The sequence below is a fragment of the Nannospalax galili genome, unplaced genomic scaffold, assembly GCF_000622305.1.
Source record: "Nannospalax galili isolate Female #2095 unplaced genomic scaffold, S.galili_v1.0 scaffold47, whole genome shotgun sequence".
In the NCBI taxonomy this organism is placed as follows: Eukaryota; Metazoa; Chordata; class Mammalia; order Rodentia; family Spalacidae; genus Nannospalax; species Nannospalax galili.
This window is the reverse complement of record NW_008357641.1, coordinates 2,076,493-2,085,484: the sequence shown is the minus strand read 5'-3', so window position 1 is coordinate 2,085,484 and position 8,992 is coordinate 2,076,493. Positions and strand designations below refer to the sequence as shown.

General features: G+C 57.6%; 2 protein-coding genes across 8 annotated transcripts in view; one reads left to right on the top strand and one right to left on the bottom strand.

Annotated features, from left to right (window-relative positions):
* Positions 1-3,330, bottom strand: part of Hook2 (hook microtubule tethering protein 2) — a 21,970-nt gene extending 18,640 nt beyond the window's left edge. The window contains exon 1 of one of the 7 annotated variants that reach the window (XR_003847381.1): positions 3,040-3,330. Coding sequence is in view for 6 of the 7 variants with exons in the window: in XM_029557391.1 (XP_029413251.1) it covers positions 3,040-3,156 (117 nt within the window). In the remaining variant the exon portion in view is untranslated. The remainder of the gene's footprint in view (positions 1-3,039) is intronic. The other 6 variants (XM_029557391.1, XM_029557389.1, XM_029557388.1 and 3 more) reach the window with 6 other exon arrangements.
* A 1,266-nt stretch (positions 3,331-4,596) lies between these two features.
* On the top strand, positions 4,597-6,440 carry Junb (JunB proto-oncogene, AP-1 transcription factor subunit). Its single transcript, XM_008855478.3, has one exon. The coding sequence runs from the start codon at positions 4,910-4,912 to the stop codon at positions 5,951-5,953; it is 1,044 nt and encodes a 347-aa protein (XP_008853700.1). The 5' UTR covers positions 4,597-4,909; the 3' UTR covers positions 5,954-6,440.
* The last annotated feature ends 2,552 nt before the right edge of the window (positions 6,441-8,992 follow it).

The window sequence follows — 8,992 nt, the reverse complement described above, 5'->3', positions numbered from 1 at the left end:
CACACACACACACACACACACACACACACACACACACTACACTCAATCTAACTCCCACCCCATCCACACAAAGCAGAACAGAACCCTCACAGATAGGACCACACCCCCTGTATGGTTGGACCAACACTCAGAAACCTTGAGCAGGCCTTGTGCACTAGAGCACGCCCTGACAGGCCAGCCACGCTTGCACCCCCCACGCACACACACTTTGTTGAGGTTCTGTGGGGCCCAGAGATCCTGGCACTTCCTCTCCCAACATCACCCCTACTTCCCTGCTGTTCCCCACTTCCCCTGCTGGGCAAGCTTCAGCTCCTGACCTGTTTTCTCCTTATATCCCTCTTAAAGGAGACACTCCCCAGTTCAGGAAGGTTCAGTCCCCCCCCCAACCCCCAAGGGTTTAGCTGCTGTGTGGGAAACTCCCCATGGGCCCAGCAGAGAAGTCAGTGTGAGAATAGAGCCTGTTTCCAAGAAAACCCAGCAGTTTCCTCTCCAGAAGAGGGGGTGAGGGTCCCCAAAACCCATAGAGGCAGGAGAGGGAGCTGGCTGGCAGGCAGGGGGTTCATAAAGGAGAACCTCTGGGATTGATTCTTAGCTTCATTCAGCCTACCTCCTGTCCACACCCAGGGGCAGGGACTTGAGGCTTGGTGCTGTGACTTCTTGCCCTGGCCTGTCAGTGGCTGACTCACAGGCAGCCCCCAGCCCAGTTTCCAGGTGGCAATCCTGCCCCTGTTAATGGGGCCAGGGAGGAGGGTCACCATACTATAAGAAGTCCCTGGTGCCAAGGCCAAAAGCCCCAGAGAGACCTGTGGGTGGGGGTGGGTGAACTTCCTCCTTATCCTGTGCTTCAGGCCCCAGGCCCTGGGGTGTAGGACACACAAGAGCCAGTCTGGTGCTGATCTGTAGCCCAGGCCATGTGGGGGAAGGGGCTGTCCTTGCACCCTCCACATTGGGCAGGCCTGGCGCCAGCAGGGCGGCATGAGGGAGTGGTGCCCAGGCCACAAGGGTGAGAATGGCAGGAGCCTGGAACCGGCTGTACCAGCTTGGCCACCCCACCCTCCTCGTTGGCTGGCCTCTTCCCCACCCCCTGCTCAAACACCCATGCAGAATGTCTGGACAGAAGACCCCAGCAGGCCACAATGGCAGTCCTACAAACACCGTTATCACCTCTTTCTGTGCTCAGTTCTCCCTCAGATCAAAAAAGAGACCCTTTGGGAAAGGGCTGCTAGACTTTGGTATGTAGTTGGTACTACAAAAGACCCATCTGCCTGTGATCACTCATAACATAGTAGTTAATGCTGGGAGTAGCCCGTTTGGATTTTATACCTACTGTGTACCAACTCTGGCACTTCTAGCTCTTGGACATTATGAAAGGGCCTTCATTTCTTGTGCCTCCATCTCTCATCTGTTAAATGGGAATTCACACAGCTTGAAATTCCCTGGATCACAGGAAGTAGCCAGTGACTGAATTTATGTAAGTCACTTAGAACAGTGTCTGGCCCATGGTAAAAACCATGTAAGTGTTAGCTATTAAAATAATAATTACTATTTCTCAGTCTGTCTGCCTTTCTTAAGTGTTTCCCAGTCTCCATGTCTGCAGGAGACTAACCCTGCCCCATCTGTCTCTCTGGGCAACTCTCCTGTCTCTCCCCGTCAAGCTCCCATGCTCCCACCCCCAACTCTTGTCTTCCCTCTAGACCCTCTCTGGGCTGACCTGGCCTCTCTCTAGGACTTCGCTTTGGTCTAGCCAGCTTCAGCTGTGGCCAAGGGTGAGTCACTGTGGCCTCCAGCCCAGGGGACAAGCAGGTTGGCTTCCCAAGGTGCTGCCCTCCAGCCTGCCCTGCCCCCCATGCTGCCGCGGGACTGCCTGCGGGCCAGGCCACATGTCAGCTGCAGTTATTAGCATGGGCAGGAGACACAGGCCTGGCAGCATGCCCGCAGACTCAGCGGCTTCTGGAATCTCCCTTGAGACTGGGGTGGGGAAGGGGGCTGTTCAGACAAGGGCTGGAGGGGAGAGGGCATTTAGGGGTCACAAGGAACCTCCAGCGCCTGGGATGTCCCCAGCTCCGTCCTCTCCATCTCCCCTGCTCTGCTGGACTTCCCCTGCGTCCCTCAGAGCTCAGTTTCTCTTTTGCCTTTTTTCTATTTCCTTCTCTGCCCCACACTTGGTGAGCCCTGAGCCTCCTGCACAAAGTCTATTTAGCCCTGGTCCTTCAGCTTCTCCCCTACCCTAAAGAAACTCCCTTCATCTCACCAGAGGTCTGACAGCCTGAGAAAGGGGGAGAGCGAGGACTCCCAGATCTTATTCTCACGTGCTTGCAAGTCCCACTTGATGCCTAACTGGATGTCTGGCTATTTAAACCTCTACCTTGTACCTGGAGAAGGACCTGTGGGTTCTTTCTACTCCCTTTGGATTTTCTACCCTTTGACTTGGGGGAAAGAAGGTCCTCAGATGAGGGAGACACCGTAGGGAGGGAGGGGACCTCTTTTCAGGTAGTCTGTATAGTCGAAGGAACCCCCCCAAAACTGAAAGGGGAGTAGGGCTCATACAATGAAGAGAGGCGTATCCAGACCTTAAGATAGGGGTGGGGAAAAGGGGATCTGGACCGTCTGGTAGAAGAGAAGGGCACCAAGCCCAAGGGAGGACGCAGCCCTGTGCCAGCCCGCCCAGGCGCCGGAGACGCTTGTGGGCATCATCCCGCCCCTCCGCGCCCTGCCGGGCCGGGGGCGAAGTCCGACCCAGGCCCGCGGGCAGGCGGGGACCTGCCAGGCTGGGACAGGCCGGGATGGGCCTGGCAGGACTCAGCTTCAGAGTTGCTGGGCGGGGCTGAACCAGGTCGCCGTGGGGGCCCCAGGGGTGGCGGCCGGGACTGGTTGGGACTAGCCATCCGGGGGCCTGGGCGCGCCCTGGGACCTTGGCAGCAACCCTGGACTCCAGGCTCTTAGCTCGCCACCCCAGGAGTGCAATGGTCCCACCCTTTCCTGTGCCCTAATATGGATGTTGGAGAGAAACTCCGAGGGTCGCCCCGCCTCCGATCCCACCTGTTGCCATGGTGACCGGGCCCCGCTCCCTGGCTGCGCCCCCCTCCAGCGGGTCAATGGAACAGTCCTCAGACGCCAGAATTCGTAGTTGCAGGAGAGGGCCGTGGGTTGAACCATTCATGGAAGTGGGGGAGCGGACGGTGACTGAAGGCGTCTGGGCGGGATCTGCGCACCTCGCAGAGGGTCGCTAGTCCATGTTCCTCTTCCCTGGCGCAGATTGTGGCCCAGCCTTGGGCGGGGTGCTAGGTCCGGTAGGCACCCAGTGAGGGAGACAGGGCCGGGCTCTTTCCCCCTCCGGGCTGTTGCCACACTTCCTGCCTAGGCTCTTTTTCCCCAGCCTGTTTCTAAGGAAGGGAGTCGGGTTGGGCGGCCGCGCCCCAGCTATCCGGCTGGGTCCACGCTCCAAGAGCTGACAGGGTATAGGGCGAGCCCAGGGTGACTAAGGGAGGGCTTTGGGATGGGGGACAGAGTATTGAGGTGCCTAGGGACTGCCCATGGGGTACAGCGCCAACCACAGAAATCTCTGGTCGCTGGGATCCTCAAAGTCACCTTCTCTGGCATATCTCAATTAGGTACCCTCTTGTAATTGCCCTCATAGCTCGGCTGATTTTGTCTTTTTGAGACAGGGTCTCCCTGTATCCCGAACTGTCCTGGAACTCACTATGTAGACCAGGCTGGCCTCGAACTCACAAAGATCCGCCTGCCTCTGTCTCCCAAGTGCACGGATTAAAGGTTTGCGCCACCACCCCTGGGGCCCCCTGATGTTTTAACCCTCCATCAAAGCTTCTCAAGTGACCACTGTGATCCCAACCTCTAACAAACATGTTCCCATTCTCCACCTCGTATATTTTACCTCAAGGTACCCAGGACCCTTGCTCGCCTTCTGCCTATCTAAATCTCCTTCCCCAACCGCCTTGCTTCCCCTTTCCACTTATGGGGGAAGAACTCTCATTCTCCTGTGCACTCTCGAACTCCTAACTAATTTCTTGTACTATGTTCTCTTTGACCCCCACTCTCTGACCTCTTTGATCCTTCCTCCCTCCAGTAAAAATTCCAGTCCTTTAACCCCTTTGTGTCTGGGGGGGGACGCCCCCTCACTACTTCCTGGGTCATATGTTAACTTATTCTTCTGGACTTGTCCGACTTAACACTCCCCAGATTTCTGGGGTCTCCTAGTATTTTCTAGTGAATTGTCAGTTTTCCCATCTCAATTATTCCTGGTACCTCGAGACCTTTCCGGGTACCATTCTGAGACACCCCCACCCCGCCCTCCTCACTTGCTGTGCCAGGTTCTCATAACAACCCTGGGGTCCTACCTCCTGTACCTCAGAACTTCCACACCCCTTTGCTCAAGTATCCAGGGCCCTCGAGCCCCTCCCCCTGCAGCCGCACTGAGCCACCCGGCCCGTGGCCGCTGTTTACAAGGACACGCGCTTCCTGACAGTGACGCGAGCCGCCTCCTCCCCTTCCCCACGCTTTAGGGGGGGGGATACGGGGGGCCTGGCTCTAGCATCGGCCAATCGGAGTGCACTTCCGCAGCTGACAAACGCCGTATAAAGGCGTGGGGCTCCGGCTGAGCGGCTGGGACCTTGAGGGCGGCCAGGCCGGCTTTGTAGCCAGCAGGGAGCAGGGAGCTTAGGGAAACGACTCCGAGAAAGCGGGCGCGCCACAGAGAAGGCGAGAAGAGCTCGGGAAACCCGACCGAGCTTTTACGCAAGGCTGCCAACTGGCTGCTCCAAATTCGTGCCAGCTCCTGAGAACGCGCGACCGGACACCAGTTCCAGCCACTGCCGCAGACAGCTCGCCGCTCGCCGCAGGAGGCCGGGGGCGGCCCTGCAGGGACCTTTCCCAGACCGCCTGGGCCGCCCGGATGTGCACTAAAATGGAACAGCCCTTCTACCACGACGACTCATACGCACCGGCGGGATACGGCCGGACCCCTGGCAGCCTCTCTCTCCACGACTACAAACTCCTGAAACCCAGCTTGGCTCTCAACCTGGCGGATCCCTACCGAGGTCTCAAAGCGCCGGGAGCGCGCGGTCCCGGCCCGGAGGGCAGTGGAGCGGGCAGCTACTTTTCTGGTCAGGGATCAGACACAAGCGCGTCTCTGAAGCTGGCCTCCTCAGAACTGGAACGCTTGATCGTCCCCAACAGCAACGGCGTGATCACGACGACGCCCACGCCCCCGGGACAGTACTTTTACCCCCGCGGGGGTGGCAGCAGTGGAGGTGCCGGGGGCGCAGGGGGCGGTGTCACCGAGGAGCAGGAGGGCTTCGCCGACGGCTTTGTCAAAGCCCTGGACGACCTGCACAAGATGAACCACGTGACGCCCCCCAATGTGTCCCTGGGCGCCAGCGGGGGTCCTCAGGCCGGGCCCGGGGGCGTCTATGCTGGCCCGGAGCCGCCTCCTGTTTACACCAACCTCAGCAGCTACTCCCCGGCTTCCGCACCCTCGGGAGGCGCCGGGGCTGCCGTCGGGACCGGGAGCTCATACCCGACGGCCACCATCAGCTACCTCCCACATGCGCCACCCTTCGCCGGCGGCCACCCCACGCAGCTGGGCTTGGGCCGCGGTGCCTCGGCCTTCAAAGAGGAACCGCAGACCGTGCCGGAGGCTCGCAGCCGCGACGCCACGCCACCGGTGTCCCCCATCAACATGGAAGACCAGGAGCGTATCAAAGTGGAGCGCAAGAGACTGCGAAACAGGCTGGCCGCCACCAAATGCCGGAAGCGGAAGCTGGAGCGCATCGCGCGCCTGGAGGACAAGGTGAAGACACTCAAGGCCGAGAACGCGGGGCTGTCGAGTACTGCCGGCCTTCTCCGGGAGCAAGTGGCCCAGCTCAAACAGAAGGTCATGACTCACGTAAGCAACGGCTGCCAGCTGCTGCTCGGGGTCAAGGGACACGCCTTCTGAGCCTCCTCCACCCCATACGGACACCCCCAGCCTGGACTGCTGGAAGCACGCCTCCCACTGGGGTGAGGGCAGCGACCGGCAGCCGCCCTGAGACCTGGAGGCGCCTCAGACACACTGGACTCCGGCCCGTCCGCCCTGCGCCCGGTCCTTCCACCTCGACGTTTACATGGCCCCCCTTCCAGCGTATTTTGTATGTTGTTTTTTTCCTGGAAAGAGACTGAATTCATATTGAATATAATATATTTGTGTATTTAACAGGGAGGGGAGGAGGGGGCGACCGCGGCGGAGCTGGCCCCGCCGCCTGGTACTCAAGACCGCGGGGACACTAGGGAGGGGACCTCCGCCCCTTGCCCTCCCCCTCTGCACAGTACTGTGGAGAAGAAACACGCACTTAGTGTCTAAAGAGTCTATTTTAAGATGTGTTTGTGTGTGAGTGTGTTAGACTTTTTATTGAATCTATTTAAGTAAAAAAATGGTTCTTTATTAATATCTGTCGTCTTTTTTCTTTCAAGTCGGGCGGGTGGCGGGAGGGGATGGTCTGCCCACACACCGTTCGTTGCTCTTCGAAGCTCGTTTTCTGTGCGCCCCTCCTCAGGCGTCCCGGTCCAGCACAGGCGTCCAGTCCTCCCCTCTTCCCCTGAGCTCCTGGGTTGGAAGGTTCTGGCGCCCTACGCTGTACAGCAACGAAGAGGCAAAGGGGGGTGCCCACTAGCTGCCCAGGGCACCAGGCGGAGTGCGCAGGCGCGACCCCGCCCAGCCGCGCGCGCCGGGGTTTTCCCCACTGACGCAGCGGAAGCGCTGCCCAAATTTGGGCTTATTCTGCCCAGTGACGCCAGCGTGGTCTCTGGGCAGATTCCGGGAATCCCCTCCCCCTCTCTGCCCGGCAGGGCCGCGGCGCCGGGAAAGGGGCTGGGATTTTCCCGAGCCGCTGCCTGGGCCCGGAAAGCCCCAGGCCTGGGTCCAGAACGCCGGCGGTGGGAGGGCTGCGCTCGCTCGGGCTCTGGGAACCACCCCCACCTCGGTCGAAGGCCGGCGCCTGAGCCCCACCGCGCCCACGTCCCCTCCATCTGATCTGACTCCGGCGGAGGGTTACTGTACTCTCCTGGTTGTCGCATATGCTGTCTCTCGCAACCCCCGCCAGGAAGGGCGGCACCCTCTGCCAGTTTCCCCTCCCGGGTGCCAGGCTTGAGCGGGGCGACTCCCAGGTTTGGTCCCGCCAGGGCGGTTGCTGGGCGCCGCCACCGCCCTCAAGCCAGGCCCCCTACCCCTCCGCTGAGACTCTGAGCTGCTGGTTTCCCAGCTTCTTCCTTGAAGCTAGAAGATTCCAGGGTAGAGGAAAAACCAGAACACCAGAGTGGGGCTAAGCATGTAAAGCAGATGCCAGCTTAAACCACATAGCAAGCAAGACCTTGTCACAAGGCAAAACAGAAAACCCGACCCCAACCAAAAACTTGGAATACTTAAGCCCCAGAGACAGCCTGGACTACAGCAGACTGTAAAAGCAAATAGGGAGCGGTAAGATGGCTCAGCGAGTAAAGGCGCTTGCCGCAGAGACCGAGTTTAACCCCTGGACCCACATGGTGAAAGGACAGAACCCACTCCAGAAAGTTGTGTTCTGACCTTCACACATACTCTAAATAGAGAGAGAGAGAGAGAGCGAGAGAGAGAGAGAGAGAGAGAGAGAGAGAGAGAGAGAGAGAGAGAGAGAGAATGTGATTTAGCTAGGAAGAGGAAAATCTGTGGGGGATTCGGGGGCAAGCTGCTGTGCAGAATACACACACTAGCAACTTTGTAAAGGATCTGGAAATGTAGGCGCTCTGAGCAAACAGGTTGGGGATGGAGGGAATAACACAGGCAAAGTTCTTGTGGCCAAAGCAAGATCAGCCTGAATAAGAGTGCCTGGCACAGCAGGTGATTCCCAGATCTCTCTGGAGGCAGAAGGATCTTTGTGACATCCAGGCCATCCTGGTCTACATAGCAAGTTCCAGGCCAGCTGGGGCTACAGGGAGGCCCTGTCTCGAAAAACAAAAGCAGAACAGAGTGAGCGTGCCTACAATGAAATGAAATACGGTAGGGTGGATGAGCTCAAGGCAGACCCAGCAGGGGATGGGGCTGGAGAGGGCTCAGCAGCTAAGAGCACCAGCTGCTAACAACTGTCAGTAACCAGTTCCTGAGGATCTGAGGCCTTCTTCTGGACTCCGTGAACAGGTGCACTTACATACACACAGGCAAAATACTCATAAACTAAAAAAAAAAAAATTTTTTAAGTTAAATTCCAGAGAATGGCTGAGTGTGTGGCTCTGTGATAGAGTGCTTGCTCAGCATACTAGAGACCCTGAATTCCATCCCCAGCATGTTACGGAGGGCATACAAAAATTCCAAAGGAGATGAATGACCCTCAGAGGGTGTTGGACTAGGCATCTATAGTGGGACTGCAGGATAATTGAGCTGGTAAAGGCAAGCATGGCAGTATATGCCTGTAATCAGAGCTGAGGCTGAGGAATTGATTTGAGGATAGCCTGAGCTACATTGCAAGACTCTTGGGTAAAAACAGCAACAGAATATTTCTGTTCTGTCAAATAAAATTGGCTCTCAAAATGGCAGACACTTGCTTAAATACACATAGCATAAATGGAGGCCTTGTAGAACACCTTCCTCCCAACCTGACCCTTACCCTTCCACCGCAGGAGGCAAATAGGCAGCTCTTCCTAGGGTCTGGGCATGGAGCTCAGGTTCCTGTTGTTGGTTCTGCTCTCAGACCTTTGTTCTAACCCTCTTGTCCATAAGACTAGACTGAAATGGGCCTGGAACATCACAAACTTGAACTTGAAAGGTGATCTAAAGTAGTCTTTAGCTCCATACAATGAGACCCAGTGAAGATCACAGTTGTTAAATGACATTTGAAAGCAGGCTGATAGCAAGATGTGGGCATTGATCTGTATAGCCAGGTTTCAGGATGCAGTGTCCTGGGGAAGTAAACTGCCCACCACTACTTGGAAATGGCTCAGAGGCCAAGGAGGAAACAGCAGTAGTAAGCAG

Bases quoted from the DNA above. Each gene is read 5' to 3' on its own strand.
- Junb (XM_008855478.3), top strand. From the start codon at position 4,910: ATGTGCACTAAAATGGAACAGCCCTTCTACCACGACGACTCATACGCA.